This window comes from Vipera ursinii (assembly GCF_947247035.1).
Source record: "Vipera ursinii genome assembly, chromosome: Z".
In the NCBI taxonomy this organism is placed as follows: Eukaryota; Metazoa; Chordata; class Lepidosauria; order Squamata; family Viperidae; genus Vipera; species Vipera ursinii.
Window position 1 is genome coordinate 86557947 of NC_139517.1, and position 27637 is coordinate 86585583.

Here is a 27637-nt window from a genome sequence, read left to right on the forward strand (position 1 = left end):
CCCCAAAAGTGTGTGTGGGGGGGGAAACGAGGGTGTGTCTTATGGTCCGAAGGTGATCCGTATGGCCAGCCCCAACCTCTGCAAGAGGAGCACGAATCGGCATGTGCTGAGAAACGCCGATCTCACGCTCCTGCACTCTCCCTCGCTCGGTTTCAGCTTCCCTTGCTACAAGAGAAAGCAGGCTGAAACGGAGTGAGGGAGATTGCCAGGAATGCAAATCGGCTGATCTCGCGCTGCTGCAATCTGCCTCGTTTCAGCCTGCTTTCTCTTGTAGCAAGGGAAGCTGAAACCGAGGGAGGGAGTTTGCAGGAGCGCGAGATCGGCCGATTCGCATTTCTGGCAATCTCCCTCACTCCGTTTCACACACGGACCATTTCCTATTGCACAAAGACCAGCAAGGTGAGTGGCTCAGATTTTCAGTGGGAAAACGAGTGAAAGCAAACAGAGGGCCAGCTGCATTTCTGAGAAGAGATCCCGTTTAACATCTTGTAAACAATCTGGAACTGCAATTCAGAGAGAAGGAAGTCTGCACATCACAAGGAACCACAAGTTTGTTTTAAGTGACAAGCAAAACAAATGAGCCTTAATAAGTTGGGCCTGACTGGTAAAAAGTTCCCAAACTGTTCCTAATCTAGTTAGCTAAGTTTCATGTTCTTTTCTCTGCTGGGAAGAGTATGGAAGGAAGCCGTCAACCAAGTGAACTTTAAAAAGGGATCCATGGTTTTGTTTTGTTTCTTTAATTCCAGACAAAGTGAAAATTCTCAGGTTACATCTGCAATGGTGACAAACCACAAGCCATGCTTGCTTATAAACGTGTTAGCGGCCCAGCCATAGTTTTTGTCTCTACAAGACCCCCGCTGCAATCCTCTCTCGTAATTTCTCTGGGATGCAAAATAAAGAGTTGCTGGTACCCCATCTTGCGGGATTAGTGAAGGATAATTCAAACAATAACCCATGTAAAGTATTTCGAGTAACGCTCAGCATTGCCTGAAGTCCAATCCATTTAATGGCGACTGGAAGGAAGGAAGGAAGGGACAATGGGAGAGGGAGAGAGAGAGAGAAGGAGAAATAATTTTTTTTCTTGTTTTCCTGCTCTAAAAACTGGGTGCGTCTTATGGTCCGGTGTGTCTTATGGTCCAAAAAATACGGTACTCAAAAATGCACTTCCATTATTTCTAATGTTGGGTTTAAATATTAAAACAAAAACAAAAAATATTCATTTGGCAAGTTGGGGAACAACATGGATTAGCATTCTGCCAACTAAGAATGTTTAAAAAAATTTAGTCCTTTTGTTATACATATGCTGTATATAATATGTTTAAATGTGTGTTATGTATATGTACACCTTGAGAGCAAGCAACTAAATTTCATTTTTAATGTATGCCATTATGCCCACAGTAAAAAAAATGACAATAAAAGTTAGCTAATCTAATCTTTACTGCATAAGTAACATTAACATTCCAATAGCAAAAAAAATCTCAAGACTACTACTGTTAATTACCAGGTTTTCTAAATAATGCTATTCTCCATATACATCTGTAAGATAGAACCAATTCTGAAAAATATTGACAAGATAGAAAATAATGCATAGATTTTACAACATCAACTCAATACATCTACATGGATTTTTTCAAGACCGCTCAGAAATTAAAGTTGGTACAGAGTACAGTGGTCCATTTATTAGCTGGTATTAATAACCAGGAATATATTATATCTTTGTTACAGTGTTTTATAGTTTTATAATGTGTCAGCATATCTAAGTGGTCAGACAGAAACATGAGAAAAAAGGCCCATAGGTAACCAGGTCTTTAGGGAAGAAGAGCTTTAATGGTGACAACATACAGAAGCTCACTGGTACCCTTTGCAGCTTAAAAAGCAGTGATATTACGTGGGTGAAGCAGGAAGTGCCTATAAATACCTGTCTGCATACTGATGAATGATATTACCCAGAGCCTCATGCAGATACTGAATAAAAGTGGAAAAGGTGGCAAGCCATATGGACCCTACTACTTTGGATTGGGGTTGGATCTCTGTCATCCAACACCATCTAGAATTACCATGGATGAAGGAAAAAGAATCAAGCACACACATACACATCAGCTATAGAAGGTCAGTATATGATCAATATATACTGAGAAATGAAACAGGAAACATTATCTCAGTCTCCCCACTATGTGCAAGTATGGTCAATGTTGTCCCAGGGCCCAGACCTGAAGGCTGATTGAAAAAAAAATCATGTAAACTAGTTCTTCCATTTCCACATCCTTTCATTCAAAAAGACTTGTTGTGAAGATCCACACCACTGCCTTCTTCAAAGCAAATGATACTGTTCATCCTCCTTTTTGTTTATAATCTTGGTAGCATTGTCGTGTATGCATGGCAAAAAAATAACCTTTAATGCCTTCTTTGCATTTATTGCTTTATTTTTGTTTACTTGTTTTCTTTTGTACTTTATGTAGTTGCTAAGGAAAACAACACAAAACATAACAAAGCACTCACATTAATTCTTTTCCCATAAGAAACAATTTAGAAAATAAGAGTTTTCTCTCTGAACAGTAACAGAGCATACTGCATGCATAGTAGGTCGTCATGTGCTTAGCAACTGCTGCTTTGATTCAGTGCTTCATAGGTCCATATATATTTTACTTGGTGGAGCAGTGGGCTAATGCCTCCTTAAGTAACACCAGCTGCCTGCAATTAGTGAAGGTTTGCATCCCACCAGGCTCAAGGTTGACTCAGCCTTCCATCCTTCCGAGGTAGGTAAAATGAGGACCCAGATTGTTGGGGGCAATTAAGCTGACTTTGTAATAATGCCGCTTGGGGTGTGTGTGAAAGCCCTAATAAGCAGGCATATACATAGAATGAAGGCTACTGCTAAGCTTGTAAGCCGCCCTGAGTCTTCGGAGAAGGGCGGGATATAAATGGAATTAAAATAAAAATAAAAAATAAAAAAATACTTCCATCTACAACAGTTCCTGCCACTCAAAACACCACTCAAAATTGTGAATTTTCAAAGAGTATGTTTGTTTTAATCTCAATACAGTTCTGTGTGGCTATATTCCCAACACCTTGAACATTGACATTTATTTATTTTATTTTTATTTTAATCCCATTTATATCCCGCTCTTCTCTGAAGACTCAGGGCGGCTTACAATTTAAGCACAAACCAATGTGCTTAGCAATAGCCTTCATTCTATGTATCTATGTGCATATAGGATACTTAATAGCAGGGCTTTTTTTCTCATAGAACGCTCAGAACGGAGTTCCAGCACCTTTTTTGGATGGAACCTTGTAGGGTAGGCAAGGTGGATTGTATGACGTGTGAGTTCCGGCACCTTTTTCTTTTACAAAAAAAGCACTGCTTAATAGACCATAACAAGCTAAACTCAAAGGATACTTAACTAAGAAGAAAACTTATTAGAACAATTGTGTAACAGAGTAGCAAATATTTAACTAGACATTTCAGCATAAATCAATGTAAAATGAATATCACACTCTAAATTAGCTCTAGAAAGAAATATGCTAAATAAGATGCAAGGCTTTACTATTTCCGGAAAATTAAACATTAATTTCTTCAACATGAATTTAAAGAGCCTAACTTAATAGTTTTAGTATTAAAGTATGGTTATTAATGATTACAACTAAAGATCCATTTATATCTTGCAGTAATATAAAACTTAAGGTCACAATTTTAACATAGAACTATTTTGGGGTACTAAACTGAGGTATCACAATATTTGGGTTAATTCCAAATGATTTTCCCCAATCATGTAGATAAAATTGTAATCAAAATAAACTAAAAATTCCAAGAAATTTAAAGCATTTGTATGAAATTTTCTTGCAATGGAGGATAAAAATTAATGCCCCAGAAACTAAAATTCTCAGTCGGATGTTAGTTCTTTCTAGAGAATATTTTCTCAGTTCTTGCATGGTGAGAAGTAGAAAGATGAATGGAATGAACATTCTTTGTAATTGGAAATTGAGTTTTGCGTTTTAAGTTCAAAATAGGTCTGCTTAACTTCATTAGTCAAAATAGATAAGCGCAATATAGAACCAACACATTTTTAAATATATTTGTACTGCACAAATACAATACCTTGATTGGTGATAACATGAGCATGTCCCTGTGATTTTCATGGCAAAAATATAAAAGTTCTTTCCTACCGTCTTCTGCATTTTTTTTTACTTTCCCATCTAGCTTGCAGAGATATATTTTGTTTGATCTCCCAACAAAATATTAATCAGTTCTACCTAGCTCCTTTTTTTCATAACCCAAGATTAGCTAGATGCTGCTTCCTTGCTGGGCCTAGGTAATATTCTGCTATGATGTAATTTTATAACTCATCTTGCATCTTTTAAACACCGAGTATTCTTTCAGTTTTACTTACATACATACCTGATAATGTGTTTTTGTTTTGTTTTACTTATCTCATCCTCAACACCTTAATGAATAAAGAAAATCTTTGGACTATTTCATTTTAGCTTCTCAAGTGAGTGATAGTGTTCTGTGAAAAATAAAGGAAATACAGTTTCATTCTTGTATTCAAATTCTCTATAAATGGTTTGAGACAATTAATTTCCAATTGTTTCCCAGCAGAGTAGATTTACTTGTATATTAATGAAGCACAGGTGTTAAGCCCCTGGTGTCTTTGTGCCTGGGAGGCATATTTAGGTTGTTTATCTAGCCAGCCGTAGGTACTGCAAGGTATTCAAGCTTGCTTTTAACAGTTTATACAGTGAGGGGTTTTATTTCAGGTTTTTTTTTAAAGCTAGCACCTGTTAAATTTTTAAAACTGTTCATGTAGAAAGAAGTAAAAGAGATTGCAAGAGTAAATAGCGCTAAAAGTTAACTGAAGTCGTCTTCTATCATTCTTAACTGCCCAGCTTGATAACATGAAGAAAAGAAGCTTTATTTAAGCAAATCTATCGTGTGAAGAACTATCAGTCAATGCTATACTTCTCTGATCCATAATTCTGGAGTAGGGTGTCCTTTTAAATAGATACTGTTTTATCTATGGGTGAAACCCAAATGTGCTTGTATTAATATTCATTTTTCTTGTTTATTCACTGAGCTGCACTGCTAACGTTTTAGAGGAAATGGAATAGCCTCCATAGACATTATGAATTTCAGTTGCTGGCATAATTACAGTCATCTACATATTCATTAAATTCGAGGAAGAAATGTGTCCAAAAAGACAACCATGCGTTTAGAAATAGGACAGTGCTAAATATATACATTTAAAACTTCCTTTTCTTTTGTTTATCCCAAATTATGTTACACTGCTTCACACTTAGCTAAGTCTTTAATAATAATTTTAAGAAGTTCTTTTCTTATGTTTGTTCCATGTAGTAAAGAATGGGAAGAATTATTTGTAAACAACAATTACTTGGCAACGATACGACTGAAGGGGATTAATGGGCAGCTGAGAAGCAGCAGGTTTCGTAGTGTTTGCTGGAAGGTAAGAAGAAAATACTTATTTACAGCTTGTACTTGTAATAAATCACCACATTACCTGATGCACTTGAAGATTGCTAGTGTAAAGAATTGTAGCATTTTCCAAGAAATTTCAGTCTGGTATTCTTATGAGCTGTTACCATGCATAAGACAAGAATTAATTTGAAATACTGTAGCTGAAAGTTTTGAAAGATGTCTGATCAGATATATGGAATGATGATGGAATATTTGTTTTAAGAAAACATTGACTGATCACAAAAGTATATTTAAATGCAACGTATCTGTTAGAATAGTGAAATATCCATGGTTGCTTCTGAAATATTTGGAGAAAAAAAGAAAAATGATGTTTGTGATCAACAAGATTCAGTAAAAGTTTTTAGTCAAATGTAAGTAGTAATGGCTGTATTATAATATTATAACTAAAGATCTATTCTACTATATTACTAAATACAATAGTCCTGCCATAACACTATATACCATTCACTTAGATATTCAAAACTTGTATATATTTCAAAATGGGCCAGAAGTGAACAGACTTTATATAGATGTTCAGGCACACACAACAAATTTTGGAATTGTGTTTAAGCAAAAATGACAATAATAATGTAAAAAAATATATCAGTCTCCTTCAAATTAATTACAGTAGATTTATTTTTAGCATAAACAGTTATGCAGTAGTGGCAAATATCTATAGCTTGGGTATAGGATGAGGGTGAAGGTTCATTCTCCAAGATTGTGGGTTAGTTTCTGAACATTTCGTTACCAGGCTAGGTAACATCTTCAGCAGAGTTTAGGGGATGTCAGCGTTCTTCTCTTTATAAGAGCTTCGGTGTGGATGTGTCAAGTGAGCACCTTGTGATGTGTTAGCTGTGACTCATCAGTTAGAATTTTGTGATGAGTCTTGTGATGGGGAGGTTACATCAGGTCAAGGTTATTGGGAGGTCACATAAGCAGTCATATATATGTTAAAAAGGTAAAAAGATAAATATTTTGGGTCAGTAGAGCATATGGTTATTTTAACAGACTGAAAAAAATATGTAGAGATAGAAAAGGTTATATTTTTTTCTCCATTAAATAATGGAAGAAAAGGCCTTATGGAAATAACAAGTTGTGTTAAGAAAATTAAAAGCTGGCTTAAAGTTATGCTTGTCTTGAGATATTTATAGTATTTTTATAATACTTAAATAACAAGTTCGGAATTACAAATTCAGAATCAGCAACTCCTATGCATTATGAAACACAGTCATTATGAGACACTAAATCTGAAATAGAAAAACCACAGTTGTCTATATTACACTGTTTTGAATTCAAGCAGTGGAGACGATCAATAATGAAGGATTCTTGAGTCAATATCCGGAAGGCCGCTGGTTGCCATTACTGGATGCAAATATTTCTTTCCTGGGTCTTTAAATTTTCCAGGAAAACAAAGCAACCTTGTTGGTCAAGAGAAGAGAGAATGAAAATTCTGGTCCTAAGCAGAGAGTAGGAGAGGGAAGAACTCTGAAGAACAGGGTTGGTACGAATCCGCAATATAATTGATGCTCAAGCACAAGGAAGAAAAGTTTGTGCCTAATTTAAAGCAAGGGTAGATATATTTTTCCAGGTTAGTTACCATAGGCCCAGGTTCGCCTGGTGCGCCAGTTGTGGCCCTACTTGGACCGAGATGCCCTACGCACAGTCACTCATGTGCTCGTGACCTCTCGGATAGACTACTGCAACGCTCTCTACATGGGGCTGCCCTTGAATACCCCTCAGAGGCTCCAGCTGGTGCAGAATGCGGCCGCGCGAGTTGTGATGGGGGTCTCCCGATACTCCCATGTAACACCTCTGCTCCGCGAGCTGCATTGGCTTCCAGTTGTCTTCCGGGTGAGATTCAAGGTGCTGGTGATGACCTATAAAGCCCTAAATGGCATGGGTCCGGGTTATTTACGGGAGTACCTTTTGCCAGCATTAACTTCCCATCGTCCTTTGTGCTCCCACAGAGAGGGCCTCCTCAGGGTGCTGTCAGTCAGGGAATGTTGACTGGCGGCCCCCAGGGGGAGAGCATTCTCTGTGGGCGCGCCTGCCCTCTGGAATCAGCTTCCTGTTGAGCTATTTGAACTTGCCGGCCTGGACTGAGGGACTGGGATTTTAGATCTTAAATTTAAAAATTTTAAATTTTAGAATGTGTTTTATTGTTTAGGGCTATTTGGTTTAATTTCATTTTAATTTTTTTTTTATTGAAAAGTTTTAAAATACAATTTTCCTTTAAAAAAAAACCCCTTCCCCCTCCCTGCTCCCCCCTCCCTCCCCCCTCCCTCCCTCCCTCCTCCCCCCCTGCCTCCCCCCCTCCCCCCCTCCCCCCCCGACTTCCCAGAGCTGAATACAAGGTATATATATAAAAAGAAAAAAAGAAAGGCAAACATAAGCAATCATGTACTAACAACTATAAATTCTAAAATCCATCACTCTCTAGCTTATATAAGATAAAACAAACCTTAGCAATATTAAATATATATAAAAAACTAAAATAAAAAAGAAACACTTTCTAGCTTATATAGGATAAAACAAACCTTAATAATATTAAATATACATTAAAAACAAGAAAAAAAACCCAAAATAGAAAGAGAAAAAAAAACAGAAAAAAAGGAAAAAAGAATCATTCAAATACTATATAATACTTCTCAACCCTATACTTGTCCTAAATAGACTCCATCCATTTTGTCCATTCCATGATATAACGTTCTTACAAATAATCTTTCAAATTAACCAAAATCTTCGCCACCTCAACCAAATCAGAAAACTTTAAAGTCCACTCTTCTGTAATCGGCCGTTCCTCTTCCAGTACCACATCTATAATTATTCCAAACAATAAAAAAGATTGCGAACAAAACTTTAACCTCCATTTGGAAATCTTCTATATATTCCACCAAACTTTAATCCAAAAAAACTCACCCTTTCCACAAAACCACCACATATAAAAAATATATTGCGTCTACACCCAAATCTTTTCCCACCTCCCATACTTGACTATGAATACGTCTTAGAAATTCCATAGACTTCTGCAAATCCTGCTATTTTCTCCTCTTAGATCGTTTTGCAGCAGCACGCGTCACCCTCTGTTCTATAGAATCATCCGACAAAGTTGTATCTTGATCTCCTCCAACACCGTTGTCTTCTATCTGACCACCTTCGACCTCTTGATGCACTCCTTCTCCAGATCCCTTTTCAGCTTCCAGAAGTGTTAATGGCGTTGCATTTAGAACATTATTATAGAAATTACGCGCTTGCATCACAGTAACCAGACGGTACCTTTTACCTTCGTGCGTCACCATCAACCCAACTGGGATCTCCCATCTAAACCTTATATCTCGTTGCTTGAGCTCTTGCACAAGAAATGTAAAATCCTTCCTTCTCCTTAAAATCTTTGGAGGAATTTCTTTTAAGACCAAAACTTCTTGATTAGCAGTCACAACTTTAGTATCATAAGCAGCTCGTATAACTTCATCTCTAGTTTCCCTTTTTGCAAAATATACCACCACATCTCTAGGCAACTTTCTCTGTCTAGCAATCCATGAATTCACACGAAACACTTTATCCATGCCTCCTTTTATTTCAGATGCTGGCTGTTTCAACACTACTTCAAAAGCCTCAGAAACCAGCTGCTTTAGATCTTCCTTGGTATTCTCCTTTAAGCCTCTAACTCTAATGGCAAACTGCATCTGGTAATATTGAGCAAGACTCAGTTCCTTTTCCACTTTATCTTCATTCTCCAATACTTTTGCTTCTAATATAGCATTCTTTTGAGTCAAATCTTCTAGTTTTTCCTCCAATTCTTCCACACAGCGAGCCACTTTACACACTGAAGACAAGATGTCTGCCTTCATCACTCTGAACTTCTGTTCCATCCTCTCCTCCATTCTCTCCTCCAATTTCTCCAATTTCTCCTCCATCTGTACAAATCTATCATTAATTGATTCCAAAATTACCTGGGTGTGTTTTTCAAGAGCATCTTGTAAGTCCTTTGATGTCAATACATCAGGAGGATGCAGTGCCTGCAGTAATGATTGTTGCACAGGAGACGTTCCAGCACTCCAAAGAGTTTTAGGGGGTGGTTTAGCCGCCATCTTTTACCAAATGTGACGCACTTTCACTCCAGATTTATAATCCAAAAAACTCCATCAAGCTGGAGAGTAAAATATAATAATCCTCTTCACCTTTTCCTCTTGTATCGCTCTGCCTGCTCCTTTAATCCATAGTCATTCCTTCAGGCAGGGGTGGTCGCAGACGGCTGGCTCTGCTCCAAGAATCAGGAGCAGAGGCGCCGGCCAGATGGGAGCAGCCCAGGCTACGGGGGAGTTCAATCCTTCAGCCGCCCAAGCCATAAGCTCAGGCGGCCCTGGAGAACTCTACCCCTACCTGGGAGCTCGCCCCCTCCTCTTCTCCCAAGGAGGGGGCTTCAAATTCGCCCGAACAGCTGATCGGCGCTGTTTCGGGCGAAAAAACAACAGCTGAGCCGCGGGCAGCCCGGGAAGGCTGTCTCCGTCGCTGCGGAGCCACCGGAAGATCTTAGGGTTTTAATTTTTGTATATTATGTGTTGTTCGTAGTGTTTTAATTGCCCTGTACACCGCCCTGAGTCCCTTGGGAGAGGGGCGGTATATAAATTGAAATAATAAATAAATAAATAAATAGATAGATAGATAGATAGATAGATAGATAGATAGATAGATAGATAGATAGATAGAATAATACATTTGGAAGGGATTCTTGGAGATTTTCTAGCCAGCTCCCTGCCTAAAATTGGATCTGAGTAATACATTTACTCAGGTACGCGGTGGCTCAGTGGGTTAGGACGCTGAGCTTGTTGATCAGAAGGTTGGCAGTTTGGCGGGTCGAATCCCGAGTGCCGTGTAACAGAATGAGCACCTGTTACTCATCCCAGCTTCTGCCAACCTAGCAGTTCGAAAGCACGTAAAAATGCAAGTAGAAAAATAAAGACCACTCCAGTGGGAAGATATCAGTGTTCCGTGCGCCTTTGGCATCTTGTCATGCCGGCCACATGACCACGGAGATGTCCTCGGACAAGTGCTGGTTCTTTGGCTTTGAAATGGAGATGAGCACCAGCCCCTAGAGTCGGAAATGACTAGCACGCATGTGCGGGGGAACCTTTACCTTTACCTAATACATTTTACTTGCAATTTGGGGTCACATTTTCAGAAACAGTGATTGCTATTGGGATAAAAATAAGTTTAATTGTCATAAATTTATATTTAATTCAAAGTAAATATAATGAATATAATTTTACAGTATGTAGTCTTTTTGTCAGTTTGGTATAGTGGTCATGATGACAACCTAGAAACTAGGAGACTGTGAGTTCTGGGTCTAACTTAGGCATAAAAGCTAGTCATTGTCTCTCTATCCAGCATATCAGGTGCAAAGAACCAAGACCATTCATTGAGTTTAAGGAAAGGGGTTTTTTTTATTGCTACCTATACACAAAAATCTAGGTAACTAACAAAACCAAATTGGCTCTAGATAAGGATCAACAGAATTCAAGGGGGACTTATTCTTCAAAACCAAGAATACTAGGTCCCAGGTTTGTACTAATGATAAACTAGAATAAGTGTGAAAACAGAGTAACCCTATCAACATTAGAAATGAAATAATATGAGTTTCAAGAATTTAAAAAATAGATAACATTTCCTTCTTACTTTAAAAAGAACTATAAGATGCTAAGAACTGTGATCCATTACATCAAGAATCAGTATTCCATTAGATTGCTGAATTTTGAAATAAAAATTAAAAAAATTAAAATGGCTAAAATGTAACAAATTTGTCCAAACTTTAAAAGATTCTCTATTCTCACATGAGACCTCTTAAAAATTTTATATTGTATTATTGTATCACATCCTATCACATCCCATCCCATCATATCACATCATGTTATAGTATATTATATTTACTGTGTTTCTCTGAAAGTAAGACCCAGTCTTATATTATTTTTGCCCTCCAAAAGAGGCATTAAGTCTTACTTTTGGGTGGTGCCTTATATTTTCCATGACACCTGCCTTGCCTCGCAGCGGCAGCACCAACAGGCTGCTGCTCCACTTCTGCAGCCACTTGCAGCAGGAGACCACTGCCGCCACAATGAGATGAGGCAGGTGGGGAAGGGGGTGGAGCTGCCCCACATGCCCTGCACCTGCTTCCCTCAGCCCCCCCCGTTAGGCCATTCATTGCTTCCCTGCCATGCTACCATACAGAGGATGAGCGAGGTAGACCTGGTCCCCCTCTGCCATTTTGGAGCCAGGGCGAGTGATGGCGAAGGGCTCCGCTGCCTCTGTGTGACACTGGAGGGCTTTCTTCACACTCCACCCCACAGATCAACTGCTTGGTGGCATCTGCTACCTCCTCCACCAACTCTCCTGTGGCTTGCACCGTGACCGCCTCCTCTCTCCACCAGCCCTCCGTCGCCACCACTGGAGAGAACGGGGAGGGGAACAGCTCTGCACAGCAATGCAGAGCAGAGAAGGGCACTTGTTTGCTGCCCTGCATCGGCCCGCATCTCCCTTCTATGTTCTCAAAATGGCAGCCCCGTTTCCTGCCGCTTCTCCTGGTGCTTCTATAGAGCTTGGTGCACCATCGCCCAGCTCCTCTCTTTTCCCGAAAGCAAAAAAATTCTTCACTAACCTGCTTTCCAGCTCTGGCGTGCTGCTCTCCTGCTGCAGGGAAATGGATTTCATGAGACTAAAATAAGTTCAGTTAGACCTTCAGTCAGAAAAAAAAAACATCTCGTAAAGTTGAGAGGTCTGACTGAACTTTTTTTAGTCTCGTGAACATCACTGCGCAGAGCCGTTCCCCTCCCCATTCTCCGTTCTCTCCACTGGTGCTGGCAGAGGGAGGAGGTGGTCACAGTGCAAGCCACGGGAGAGTTGGTGGAGGAGGCGGAGGCTGCTACCAGGCGGGTGATCTGTAAGGCGGAGTGTGGAGAAAGCCCCTCCAGCGGTGCACAGCGGCAGTGGAGGCTTTTGCTGTAACTCCCCCTTGGCTCCAAAATGGCGGAGGTATACCAGGTCTACCCCGCCCATCCTCTGTACGGTAGCATGGCAGTCTGGCTCAGGAGGGGAGTGAAAGGGAGCAAGGAATGGCCTGGTTTGGGGGGGGCTGAAGGAAGCAAGTGCCATGCGGCCTTTTGCCCCATTGCAGCAGCCAAGTGGGTCAGAGTGGGCAGGGTCCTAATTAGGTTTTATATTAGGCCCACCCCCCACAAATCAGGGTGGGGATTTATTTTGGGGAGAACACGGTATATTACATTACATTACATTATTTCATTTTAATTATATTATAAATCAGTTGTTATATTTAATTTATTTATTTTGGAATCCGTAACTGCATGGAAGCATAAAGTGATTATGTTGGCTTCAAAAAGGTAAGGACCCTATTTTAAGGAGTCTGAAAACATTACACTTTTAAGTTCTACATTTCGAATTACCACTTGAATTGTAAAAGAAAAGGAACAATATGTGGTAAGACTAAGTTAGATTTTTTTATATGCCTTGATTATCAGATAAACATGTTGAAGCAGCTTATTTTCAATTTTGTTATTAGTTAATTAATTTCCTCATTAATCACAAAAAATGATTGACATAAAATAATGTGTTTCGGCATTATAAGCAATTTATTTTAGTGATATATGAAAAAAAAGTATTTGACAAATAGAATTAAAATGACTTTGAATCCATTGAAAATAAATTTCTTTCACACTTCTAAATAAAATTTTTTAGAAAATACTCTTATGATACAAATGATGCTTATTTTTCTGACCCATGTTTTGTTTGACTTTACAGCTATTTCTGACTGTTCTACCTTCTGATAGAAATCATTGGATTACAAAAACAATAAAATCAAGAGCATTATACAATAATGTAAAGGAAATTGTAAGTAGGATATAAAGGAAATTTATTTATTTTTGAGTTCATATTTTCATTATGTTTTAAATGCAGCTCCAGTAATGCCTTTTTCCTATCTACAGCATATTACAAACCCTCGAAAAGCTGGACAGCAAGACGTAATGATCAACAACCCACTCTCACAGGATGAAGGGGTAACTAGGTTGAATTTATATTTTTGACTATATAAAAATTCATTTAAAATGTGATTTAAATGATTATTTATATATTAACATTTAAGCTATTGAGTAACATGGTTCTCTCGGCATACTACAAGTCTATTAAAAAGTAATAAAACACTAAGAACTATTTTTTGGGATTATGTGCCATCAACACACCCCTGTTCCCCCACCCCAAAGACTTATCATAGTGATGAATGTTTCTAGAATGGATAGCCAAGAATCCCAAGAAGTTATGTTGAGAATATAAGCCCAGCAAGGTTATCAAAGGAATAAAGGCTGCACAGTTAAAATTTAGAATGAGTGATGAGTGCTGTCACTCATTGTAAGTTTTGAATGAGTGATAATTATGACTGGTCCTCATACTTATGATCAGCATCCCTTTAGTCATGTGATTGTTATATGTGCACTCATTGCCCAGTTCACAGTTACAACATTGCAGTATCCAATGGGGTCACTTGATTGTCATTTTCAACTTTACTGCCAGGTTCTGACAAGCAAAAAGTCAATGGGAAAGTTGGAACAAGGTCACAGTGGTGATCCTATGATGTTGTGTTTAATAATATTATGAGTTTCACTTAACAAAAGTTCTGTAACTGACATTGTGAAGTGACACAGTCATGTTACATCACTGTTTACAATCATGATGTTTAGCAACAGAAGTTCCTAGTCCCGATTACCATTGTTAGGGTGATGACTGCCTATATTACATTTGATAATGTCCATGTATATAGACATTTTGTTGTTTGAGCTGAGTATCATTCAGACCCCAAAACACAGAATGATATATAATGATTTATTAGTTTTATTAATTTATAACAAAAAATGTGAAAATACAAAAGCAAATAGTAGGGGACAACAGTAGAAAAAGGGAAAACAAAAAAGATGTGAAGAAGAGGAGGGAAAGAAACAAAAGGCATTGACTTCTGACTCTGTTGCAATAAAATCAGACATTAAAATCAAAGCTCAACTTTTTTACATTTCTATAGTATGCATTAACCATTTCTGTATCGGCAACTCAGTCTAATTGGTAAAACCCAAAATCATAATATCATTTTTTTCCACATCAAGTACAAAGTCCAGAAGGGGTTTCCAAGTAGAAACAAAAGTACTTACATTCTTTTCTTTTATGAGCAGAATCAATTTGGCCAACTCTGCTAATTCCATCAGATTTGGTAACCATTTGTCCATTGTAGGAATCGAGGTATCCTTCCACTTTTGTGCATAGAGCAGTCTTGCTGCAGTGACCATATATAAAATCAGAGTTCCATTTTTTCCAGTTTTCTTTCCATTAGACCTAGAAGGAAAGTTTCTGGTTTAATCTTTATGTTCACTTTAAGAATTTTCTGCATTAATATATGAATCCTACTCCAATATTTTTTTTTGCCTTATCACATGTATATAATGATTGTTTCTAGCTGAGTTCTTTATTATTTCAACACGTATAGTCAGAATCTTGACAAATTAAAGCACTCTACTATCTACATCTATCCTATACTCAGAACTATAAAGAAAGCACTGTTTTAATCCTCTTTCATACAAAATATGTGGATTGAACTGTTTCTTATTCTTTTGGAATACATTCCCTCCTGGGAATTTATCCTACTACATTCCATCACAGAAATCCTCCTGCTTCATTTCAGTCTCCTAGGCCATATTATCCAACTACATTTTCTTCCTTAATTTTTCCAATTTTGGCATTCCAGATTCCAGGCATTAGCTGCATATTGTGATTGCATGTGCTGTTAATTTCAAATAGAATTTGATCATAAAATTCATCAACCTCTCTTCTTCTGTATCTGTGATTGGAGCATAAGCTTAGATAATTGCTATATTAATTATGTCAACCATATTGACATCCTGATTGTCCAAGAAGTTTAATTAATATTATTTGGTCATGGTTAGTTATGATTTCATTGTAGCCAAATACTGTTCTTGTAATATACTTCCTAACTATGAAAGCAATACCATCCCTTCCCTGTTTTTGATGTCCTAATAGTAACACTGAGATCAACTAACTGAAAATGACCAATTCTGGTCAATTTTAATTTTTTGTTCTCAATTTGCAGGTTGATTAATTTCATCTTGCACTATATTGAGCTTTCCCATATTAAGGCTTCTTATGTTCCATATACTGGTAATCCTGATTAATGTCCACTCTCTCAGCAGCCATTCAAATTTATAACAATGTTGAATTATAAGTCCTTATAGTCACAGTCATTGTAGTCCCTGCAGTCACATGATTGTGATTCCAACACTTGGCAAGTACCTCCCAATTACGTCCTGGCATCCTGCAAGATCACAATTTGCAATTTTTGTTGTCAGCTACCAAAAGGCAATAGGAAAGCTAGCAGGAAGTCACAAATGGTGATCACATAACTTTGGGATCCTATGACTATATGGGATTCATCTAAAATCAGCAACAGAGATTGCTATTATAAGTCCACATGACATTGCACATGTCAGTTGGCAACTGAGTTCCCCATTCCAATTACCTTTGGTAAGCAAGAATTATCTTTACTCATTGTAATTCTATCTTTACAGTTTTCTTCATGGCACTTTCTGTGAATATAGCTGCATTTTGTTATTCTGTTTATAAAACCAGGCACACTTTGATTACTTTGATGATCAGTTTGTAAACTGTACTGTCAAATTATACAGCAACATTTATTTCCAGTCCCAGTTCTTCCTCAATAATTTGTTGATTGCCTTCTAACCTCGGGTTTAGCATCTGGCACAGTATCATTAGTAACTTATATTGTCCATCCATGTAATTTTGTCAAAAAATACAAGAATACTTTACCACTGCCTCCAGCACTTTGCTATACTGCTGTTGCCCAATAGATACCTTGAGTGATCCTGCTGGGGTTATATACACTTGCCATCAAGTCTTGTTATTCTTATCCGAGGAACAGACCTTCTACCGCAGTGAGGCAACATATCAGGACTTTGAAATACAAAGAACTATACAATATATTGAATAGTACACAATCCAATAATTATGTTGAAAGTATAATTCAAGTAGGTAAAGTTATTGCAAATCCTCCATATTTAGTATTAAAAAAATCTGGCTTTGAGATTAAATGTTCCCTCAAAAGCAATAAAAAATACCTGAGAGAAATCAAATAAATATGTCATTTTGCAAGAGTGGCAAAATTACTTTCTTGTAATTTTCCATTTTTCAGTACATTACAGAAATATACGTGGGATCAGTAGTATTTCACATTGTAAATGATGTGTGCACATTTAAAGAAAAAATGCTTATAATAGATTAATGTGTTTTTTGAGTAATCTTTGTAGTTTTTCAGCTGCTGTTTTGCATAGATTTGGGGATGCCAAATACTTTACATGTTTTCTTTATAAATGACAATATTTAAAGCTTATAAAATTTGGAACCATCTTGCAGCTCTGTTTGGGTGGCATATATACTGTGAACAACTTCCTCTGAATCTCACTGATTCTCATTAGTTGTAATATTTTCATATCGTAGTGTTTCCAAAAATAGAGTTAATAGAAATTGTTCAAGATGAATTCTGCAATTAGATATTTTTTTTAAAAAATGCTGTCTTGACAATGATGTGCATTAAAAAAAAGCAGATGTCTAAAAGAATTTTGTGAAATATAGAATAACACTATTCCTTGTAGTGCTGGTAAAATAAGTAAATAATTTGGGTTTTTTTTTTATAAAAATAGGCAAGATATTTATAATGGCTCATCTCTACAATTATATCTTTGGTTCTCAAAAGAAATTAAGAGGACAGTTTTATATCAAAAGTTAAATGCCTATAGATTAGATGCTTAAACAAATAGTAGAATTATGGAATTATTTTGCCTAGTAGCATCCTGTATGCATACTATTCCAGATTTTCAATTATTAGAGCAATAGAATGATCCCTAAGGATAGGAATGTTTTTCACTACTTTTTCAATTTAAATCTTGTCATAATTAAGGAACATCTGCATAGAAGTTTTTTTTACTTACAGTTTTATATTCTTTCATACTGAAAATATTGCATCCCAGTGTTTTCTAATCGTTCAATGTGTAGTGTCATGTTGACCATATAGTGACTAAGACTGGAAGTGTTTTGAATTGTAGCGTGGCAGATAAATGTATTTCCCCCCTCTAGGAAAAGAATGTATTGCAGTTTGAAGATATTGCAGTTTCACACATTTAACAATAATTTAAATGTTTTTAAAACTTTCATAGTTTATATAAGAATAGGACTTTTAGGACTTCCTCTATGCATATAAGGACTGAGAGGAAAAAACAAACCAAGCTGTAATATATTCAGTCTTCTAAACTTATGAAAATTACCAAGCTCAATTTTGAAATATTTTCAGGTGAAATTATTTGTAACTTTAGCCATTAACATTGGAATTTGTTATGGCTATTTAAAATGAATTGTTCAGTAATAGATAACCACTTATAGCAAGTGCAACTTGTGTTTTTTAAATATTCTTTTAGATAATTGGAATATAATTATTGTTACAGTTCATTATTGATGCTGTACCTCCATCTTCTCAGAATCAAAATAACTGAACCAGTTCCCTCCCATTTATTTCCATCAGGCCATCCATCCATCCATCCACCCACTCATTATTATTATATCACTATTAAATGTCATCTTTAGCTAGCATAAATAAAAGTGGTATGTGAACTATATATAAAGTTTTCAATTTTTAGAATGGTGGAGTTTTTATGATCATAATCTTCAAATTTTCCTTGAAATCTACTATTGAAGTAATCAAATGCACTTGATGTGCCAACCCTTAAAGAGAAAACAGGGATGAAGATTCTCTGCTCTGTATTCACTTTTTACTGATAGAGCCTTGAAGAGCAAGAGATCAGAGCAAGGATTTTGTTTCATTCTCTCAGAGTTGCCACGTGTTCTTATTCATTTAAAATAAATTTAGTCATCAACTTTTTTATTTAAACATTTCAGCAGGTTTTTTTTTTAAAAAAACCTGAATATACTATGATTAATTATTCTAGTGAATATGAAGTGTAATCAATAATGCTGGTGTGTTGCCTTTTGAATAGTGTTTCATATTAGAGAGGTGGAGATAGAGATTGATTGCCTTCATAGCAATTTATTACTATAAAAATGACATGTAACCAGAAACATTTGATGACTTTTTAACCTTTTTGTTGTATTTCAGCAACTGAAACCATTTGCTTAATTTTAGAACCTAACACCACTACTGAGCAAGTTTTCATTCTTACCAATGAAATATATTTTGTCTTTTTAAATAACAATAGCCAGTGAATAAAAAGAATAATATTAAACAGTTTTCCTGTTACTGAATGTGAGTAAGGAAAGAAAATCAGAAAGCTGTATAGTCTTTATGAAATTATGTTCAAGCCTTTGATATAATTCTTTTTAGGCTCTATTAAGGCTGCTACATTTGCCACGTAAGAGATTATAATAAGATTACAACAAGCCTTCAATTTCTTGTCGTGATGTAGATCCAGTTGAAGATTCTGTAGTACAATATGATTTTCTGCATTGAAGAACATGAACCATATTTATACAGTGATATCATGTGTGAATCTGGTCAGTTAAGAGTCACAGCGTTTTACAGAAAATTTAATTTTTGCTCACATTGATGTAAGCGAGAGGGAAGGAAGGAAGGAAGGGTGTTATGATAATGGTAAAATTTAGCCTCATTATAATAAGTAAACATTTTAAAAACGTTTTAAAACTATTGCACTCTCACTAAGCATCATTTTAAAATTAGAATAGCTAATATATTACAACTGTGGTAAAAAGCTTAGGAAAACCAGAATCTGAAATATTAAAATAAAAATTATAGCTAAACTTACAGATAAATGTTCCTGAACAAAACAGTCATGCTGTTTTATTTGAGGACAAAACAATTGTGCAACAGTATCAGCAGCTGGAAGGGAGGATTAGACAAAAGGCACATATATATATCTACATACATATATAGATATACATATATGGATGCAGTATGTATGTGCATACATACATGCATGTACACTACATGTGCAGACATACTTTAAAATTGTAATAATAGCAGGCAGTTTATTAGCTAAAATCCCAAAGGTTGTTCCTTGGAGATAATTCATTCTTTCTAGCAGACAGCAGGGGGATATTTGCAATTTTTGCAAATCATATAATTCAGAGTTTAATGTTTGATTTTCAGAAAAACATTGTAAGCATTATGACAGACATAGTTGTGGCTCTGATTGAAGAAGGTGTTTTATCTGGGTTTTAATAGACAGGGCCTGTATAGAAAAAATGAATTCTATGTGTAAAATAGGATTGCCTGTTCTATTGATTATCAAGTTATTTTTGTCTCTTAGCAACTACTACAACTACATATTGTATGCCCTACCGTTTTATATCTGGTAGATTTCTGTCCCTGATGTAGTCTATCATCATTGACCATCTTTCAAATAATAATTTATCCTTTTGCAGAGTCTTTGGAACAAATTTTTTCAGGACAAAGAACTTCGAGGAATGATTGAACAAGATGTAAAACGAACGTAAGCATCATTATTAAATATTTTATAATTTACATTTACATTTCGTATCTTTGGAATACATATCCCAGTTTGGGCCTATGTAGATGTGGATAGGTATCACTGCCAGTCAGCACTTACATGGGTTTGAAGAAAAGTTTGGCCTGCTGGTCATATTGTAGCACTAAAACCTATATGCTTTTCCTTCTGTGCCTGAAAGAATAGCAACTACTTCCTCATAATTTAAATACGTGATTTCAGTGAAACAAAAAAGGGCAATTTCATACAATCTTTTGTGATTCATGGAATAATTAGGGATTTTTAAACATGTATTTCTGAAAAACAGTAGATGTCATCAGCAGCCTGGCTTGTCCTAAAAGGACTTCCACGAAGAATGAGGGGTATGACCAGTTATAAAATGTCAATTTCCCACTATATAAACTAGTGATGTTTTGTCAAATCCTCTGCAGTCTTCTATTTTTTCTTTACTACCCTAGTTTACCATAGCTTTTTTTCTGTCAGACATTTTTATTTTATATGAGTTTATTACAGTTTATTATAGAAGTTGACATTTTATGCAGCATAGCCACTAGCTGTCTTTTACAAACATAAAGAATATTAAAATCATATGAGGCAGGGATGCTGGGAGAGATCCACAGATGCATTGTTGCTCAGAGCACCAGATTGCCTATCCTGCATAGCCAAACATTTTTTATTTTCTAATTTGCCTTTTCATGTAATTGGATTTATTATAAATCAGTACTATATGTTACATTAAAATATAATTATATGTATTTTTAAAAGAGTTTCTGTGAGAAATAAAAAAAGAATGAGAGGAAGTCACAGATCTTGTGATTAAATTATGTTTATAATACAAGATTGAACAGATGATTTTCTGTAATTCCTAACACTTAATCAATAAAAAGTAATGTGTAATTAGTGAGAAATGTCATTCATCTAGAGGAATTTAGCATTGCTATTTTTGTGGATAACTTTCCTACTGTCAAAGATTCCTTCTTTAAGTATTCCTTATTATCATTGTGAATGTACTTTCATCTCCGTAGCCTGGGGTCATTCCTGTTAAGGAACTTATCAAAGCTAGAATTCAGATCCGGAAAATATTTTGTCAGAGAGAGAACTCTGATTGCATTAAGTAATTCCAATTAAGCTCAATTACTATTTGTCTAGTATCTTTCTGTTATGATTATAGCATAGTTCTATACTAAAATTTGGGATAAGAAAATAGTTCCTATGGATTTTAAAATGCAGCTCAGCATGATACCTTTTTCTATTTATAGAATTAATAGGCATAAGAAACAAAACAATGCCCAGGAAATATTGACATTTCTTATTGCTTTATTGTGTGCCTATACTGAAGCTGATATATTTATGCTGTTAGATGTATAATTAAAATCCGAGTATGCTTTCATGTAAATATTCGCAGATGGTATTTTTTGTTTTTAAAGGGGAATAGTTCAGAATGTTTAAGATTATATAAATATCTAAGTTATAATTGGGGAATTAAAATCTGAATAAAGATAGTTTTGCTAGTTTTAGAGCCATTGTAAAAATATTGCACTATTACTTTGACAAAGTGCATGGTATGTTTAGGAAAAATGGGTTCTTTTTTTTTAAAGTGCTGTTAGTAAATAAAAAATCTTGTACATGTATTGTACATATATTGCCATCTGAATGAATTACCCTGTTCATTTCTAATTTTAGTATTATATTTTCTCACTAGACAGGATTGAAACTTAAGAGAAAATGGGAGGATATACATGAATAATAATCTTCTCAGTATGTTTTCTGCTTTTTGATTTTTGTATTTCATGTTGTAGCACATTCTATTGATTTCTACTAAACCTGCTTCCATATTACTGTAAACAGTCTCCCATAATTCTGCATTGCAATCTCATAGAAATTTCTTCTTCACTGCTATTTTTTACCTTTAGCTTAGATAAATCACTTTCTGGAATCCATATGGAATGTGGTATTATATAAAATAAATAAATCACCAGTAGGTGTAATTTCAATTCACAATCTATACCAGAAATGTTCTTCTGTATGATGGCAGACCACTCTGAATGAGTAGTTCATTGGAGTTTCATTGAGTAAAAAAGGAAGAAATGTAATAATTGAAACCTATTGTAATCCCAAATCATTTTGAGCTTGTCATTTATATTAGGGTTTTGTTGTTGTTGTTTTTGTTAATCAGCTTTCCTGAAATGCAGTATTTCCAGGAAGAAAATGTAAGGAAAATTCTTACAGACATTCTCTTCTGCTACGCTCGGGAAAATGAGCAGTTACTTTATAAACAGGTAATGAAACATATACAAGTGGCAATCCTTACTCAACTCAACAATTTTCCTTCATACAATTGATTATTATTCTAAAACTGGTATAAAGATTGAAACAGTGAAAAATAAACATTTATTAGCTGTGAAGAAAACAAGCCATTGATGCACATATTCTTCCCATTCATAGTAAGGCACTCCTCCACATTGCTTTCAGTACTACTAAAACTTATTTTCCATTTTTTAAAAAAGTCATAAACTCTTGTTAACTTGATTGCACTTTTTGCTAAAACTTATTGAAAGAAATAAAAGGAAAACTTTGATCTCCAATGTCTTGCTAATAGAAATTAAAGCACATGTGAGTTGGGTTTTCCTGCAAATAACATGAGGTCTAATCTGAAAGCAACCTGATAATTTAGACTAGGCTTATAGACCAGAATATTCCCAGGATTCTTTCATAGGGAGTTCAGCTCTATGCAGAATTTGTATTGTGATGCTTTTACCTTACTCCATGCTTTCTTGCATTTTTAAAGAATAAAGATTGATTGATTGATTGATTGATTGATTGATACCAACAATTTTAAATGCATTACATCCTAAAACAGGCTTGAAATAGTTTAAGGTCCCTATATCAACTGGGGAAAAAATATAAAACAGAAAATTCATCCTTGTCTACTTTAAGAATCATCTCCCCCTCCAATTGAGGATGAGCTGAAGCTACCAAACAATTATTTCTCCCTTAAATAATAAAAATGATTGAAATATGGTATTTAAATAAAATGACTGAACTATAATTCTCAGGCAAAGGAACAATCCAAAAAATTTGGTCAATGATATCACAAGTACAGAATAATTAGTAGATGACATTTTCATCTGTCTGCGTTTTGAGATTCTGCAATCCCCTATTCTTCACATCTTTGTGGAAGTGTATATTTAGCCAGGGCTAATAGAGCAGGGCTTTTCAACCTTTTCACCCATTGTACCACTTTTAGGATATGGCAACATCCAAGTACCACCAGTCGCCTAGCAAGGTGTCAAAAACTTGATGACCCCCCCCAAAAAGTGATGAAGTACAGGTATTCCTCGACTTACAACAGTTCGCTTAGTGACTGTTCAAAGTTACAGTGGCACTGAAAAAAGTGCCCCCCAAGCCACAGCCAAGCAAGACACCTGCCTGCCTGCCTGGCGATGCTATTCCTCCTGTCTGAGGTTTTCATTGTTGTGAGCATTTCTGTTGAGGATTGGCATAATAGAGTTGGAAGGGACCTTTGAAGTCTTCTAGACCAACCCTCTGCTGAGGCTTGTGCGGTGCTACCACCGGTTCAGCTCATTCCCCTCCCCCACTACTTTTCTAGGATGGTCGCGTACCACCTGCCAGGTACCAATGTATCACAGGTGGTACCCGTACCACTAGTTGAAAAGCCCTGAAATAGAGTATTAGCATCACACTTCCTTATCAAATAGGACAAATTTCCATACAACAAATAAGAGAGGAACATTTGCTAAAATGAACAGCTCATCTTAGTTGAATATACTTTATTACATGAAAACTGCATGTGTAGTCAGACCATTTTTTTAAAAAAAAACTTTTCCATGTCCTCACAAGCTATTAAGTTGTACTGGGTCAGGGCTTTTCAACCAGTGGTATGGGTACCACCTGTGGTACATTGGCACCTGACAGGTGGTATGTGACCATCCTAAAAAGTGGTAGCGGGGGAGGGAAATGAGCTGAACCGGTGGCAGCACCGCACAAGCCTGAGCGAGAAATGGCTGGAGCTGCAGGGCTATCAGGGCTCAGCGAAAGTGCCAGGATCAGCGTTTCTTCGGGGCTGTCAGGGCTCAGCGGAAGTGCCAGGCTCAGCACCAGGCTCCAGCTGGAGCTCGGCGCTGATCCTGGCACTTCTTCTGAGCCCAGAAGAAGCGCCGATCAGCTGGAATGTTGCAGCATCCCCAGGGTCTTATGATTTACATTCAGATGCTTGGCAACTGATTCATATTTATGACAGTCGCAGTGTCCCAGGGTCATGTGAAGTGATCAAAACCTGCTGCAACCACCCAGCAAACCAAACACCCCACCACCACCCGCGCTGCCAATCCTCAACAGAAATGCTCAAAACGATGAAAACCTCAGGAGAAAGAGCGCGGGGAGATGTTTTGCTCAGCTGTGGTTTGGGGGGCACTTTTTTAGTGCCATTGTAACTCCAAACAGTCACTAAGTGAATTGTTGTAAGTCGAGGACTACCTGTACTTTTTTCCTTTTTTTGTGTCATCAAGTTTTTGACACCTTTCAAGGCGACTGGTGGTACTCGGATGTTGCCATATCCTAAAAGTGGTACAATGGGTGAAAAGGTTGAAAAGCCCTGTACTAGGTGACCTGCTAAAAATAGACCGTATTGTTAATAATTATGAGATTTTATTCAATTTATGAGAATCATTTTGTGAAATACCTTGCTGAGTTAACTGAAGCTAGAAAGATTATATAAATGGTATTAATGAACTTTGACTGCCTGGGCAAATGAACTTGTTCTTTTGTCTGCTTGTGTTTGTTTAATCCACTAAGCAGTTTTGATTACAGAACAGGTTCAGTTTTGTGATCCTACTTGCTGTCAAGGAAGGAAATATTTGTGCTTCTCTTTTTGAGCTATGTCATTCCCATGACTCACCTAGAGGTACAAGTACTGTGGGAAGCAGTGGACATTTCAGTTGCTTAGCATATGTGCACATTAAGACATGAATATTAATTACAATAATAAGGATTTATCTCTATGTTATTAAAACTTTCATATCTATAACCTTAATGAAATAGTACATCATAGAGCAAAATGTTTTCAACCAGGATACCTCAGATAGGCTAACTTATACAGGATCTGTTATTCTCACGGAATTGAAATTTGGCAAATTTTATAAAATATTTTATGGCAAAAGTATTGCAAGGTGGTTTATGAGAATACAAAATTTCATTAAATATTTCAACAAGGGCTAATTTCAAGGAGATATAGCTCTGAATGTCTTTCCAAACTTGTTCAATACGTTCCAGTATATCTCTGCCATTGTTGAAGGCATGAGATGCCCGGTAAGGAAATATCTCTGAAATAATGACCTAACAGGTCATGAATTGTCTAGTATCATATAATATTTCATGGACAATCATGTATTTCTATACATTCTATATAATGTATTGATATTATCCAAACGATTGCAATGATATCATCTAATAATTTATCAAGAAATTAAATTTCAAATACATTCCATAAGTTGTAAAGTTTTTTTTAATAATTCTATTGTTGCTTGAATTCTATTTTAATACAATTATTTGGGAAAAGTTTAGGCACCCTCCCTTGTCAAAATGTTTCTCATAGTTGAAATTGCTAGCCAGAAACCTTCAGCTATTTTATTTTATAAATCTTTTCTTTGTAAGTATGAATTATTTTAACTTGTTACATACTGAGAGAGATGCTTTGAGGCCTCCTGGTTGTTAAAAATAAACAAAACTACAGTTACAGTCTGAATGGAACAAGAGATCAGAATATTTGTTATCTGTGGAATTGTCCTTCCCTGACTAAATTTAATCATACTAAAAGATGCTTAAGCCTAATTTAGCTATATTATTAGCATTATTAGCACCCTTATAGTAAACAAAAAAGACCGAAATAGCTGGAAGGGTATCCAAACTTTTGTACCTGCTTTATTTGCTGTTTTTTTATTTTGAATCTGTAAACAACCTCACATAAACAGCAAATTTGTATTCAAATTTGCAGGAAAATGACTTGCTAATTAGTTTTGACATGCTGTTATGTTTTCATTTTGTTGGAAAAGTACAATGAGTTTAGATTTATTTTCTTAATTGTATCTGAAGGATACTTCTAGATGTTAACATTAAGTAGAATCAGTAGCTAATTTCTTGTATCAAATCTACAAGTAAAGGATCTCTCTGCCAAATTCTTTTGAGAAACAACTCCCACATAGACACCCTTATTATAATTATACAGGCAGTTGTTTAACCTTAAAATATGCTTGTCTATAAAGATGATTTAAGTTAACTAAATGAATCGAGTAAAATTACAGTTCTAAATCTGATGAATTATCCATATACAGGGAGTGCAGAATTATTAGGCAAGTTGTATTTTTGAGGATTAATTTTATTATTGAACAACAACCATGTTCTCAATAAACCCAAAAAACTCATTAATATCAAAGCTGAATATTTTTGGAAGTAGTTTTTAGTTTGTTTTTAGTTATAGCTATTTTAGGGGGATATCTGTGTGTGCAGGTGACTATTACTGTGCATAAATATTAGGCAACTTAACAAAAAACAAATATATACCCATTTCAATTATTTATTTTTACCAGTGAAACCAATATAACATCTCAACATTCACAAATATACATTTCTGACATTCAAAAACATAACAAAAACAAATCAGTGACCAATATAGCCACCTTTCTTTGCAAGGACACTCAAAAGCCTGCCATCCATGGATTCTGTCAGTGTTTTGATCTGTTCACCATCAACATTGCGTGCAGCAGCAACCACAGCCTCCCAGACACTGTTCAGAGAGGTGTACTGTTTTCCCTCCTTGTAAATCTCACATTTGATGATGGACCACAGGTTCTCAATGGGGTTCAGATCAGGTGAACAAGGAGGCCATGTCATTAGATTTCCTTCTTTTATACCCTTTCTTGCCAGCCACGCTGTGGAGTACTTGGACGCGTGTGATGGAGCATTGTCCTGCATGAAAATCATGTTTTTCTTGAAGGATGCAGACTTCTTCCTGTACCACTGCTTGAAGAAGGTGTCTTCCAGAAACTGGCAGTAGGACTGGGAGTTGAGCTTGACTCCATCCTCAACCCGAAAAGGCCCCACAAGCTCATCTTTGATGATACCAGCCCAAACCAGTACTCCACCTCCACCTTGCTGGCGTCTGAGTCGGACTGGAGCTCTCTGCCCTTTACCAATCCAGCCACGGGCCCATCCATCTGGCCCATCAAGACTCACTCTCATTTCATCAGTCCATAAAACCTTAGAAAAATCAGTCTTGAGATATTTCTTGGCCCAGTCTTGACGTTTCAGCTTGTGTGTCTTGTTCAGTGGTGGTCGTCTTTCAGCCTTTCTTACCTTAGCCATGTCTCTGAGTATTGCACACCTTGTGCTTTTGGGCACTCCAGTGATGTTGCAGCTCTGAAATATGGCCAAACTGGTGGAAAGTGGCATCTTGGCAGCTGCACACTTGACTTTTCTCAGTTCATGGGCAGTTATTTTGCGCCTTGGTTTCTCCACACGCTTCTTGCGACCCTGT

At 36.4% G+C, this 27637-nt stretch overlaps 1 protein-coding gene across 8 annotated transcripts in view; it reads left to right on the plus strand.

Moving 5' to 3' along the window:
• The window catches only part of TBC1D5 (TBC1 domain family member 5), a 343189-nt gene that overhangs the window by 186558 nt on the left and 128994 nt on the right, over positions 1 to 27637 (plus strand). For all 8 annotated transcript variants that reach the window (XM_083376132.1, XM_083376127.1, XM_083376129.1 and 5 more), the window contains 5 exons: positions 5351 to 5459; positions 13280 to 13369; positions 13465 to 13536; positions 20003 to 20070; positions 22262 to 22364. In XM_083376132.1, coding sequence (XP_083232258.1) covers positions 5351 to 5459; positions 13280 to 13369; positions 13465 to 13536; positions 20003 to 20070; positions 22262 to 22364 — 442 coding nt within the window. The remainder of the gene's footprint in view (positions 1 to 5350; positions 5460 to 13279; positions 13370 to 13464; positions 13537 to 20002; positions 20071 to 22261; positions 22365 to 27637) is intronic.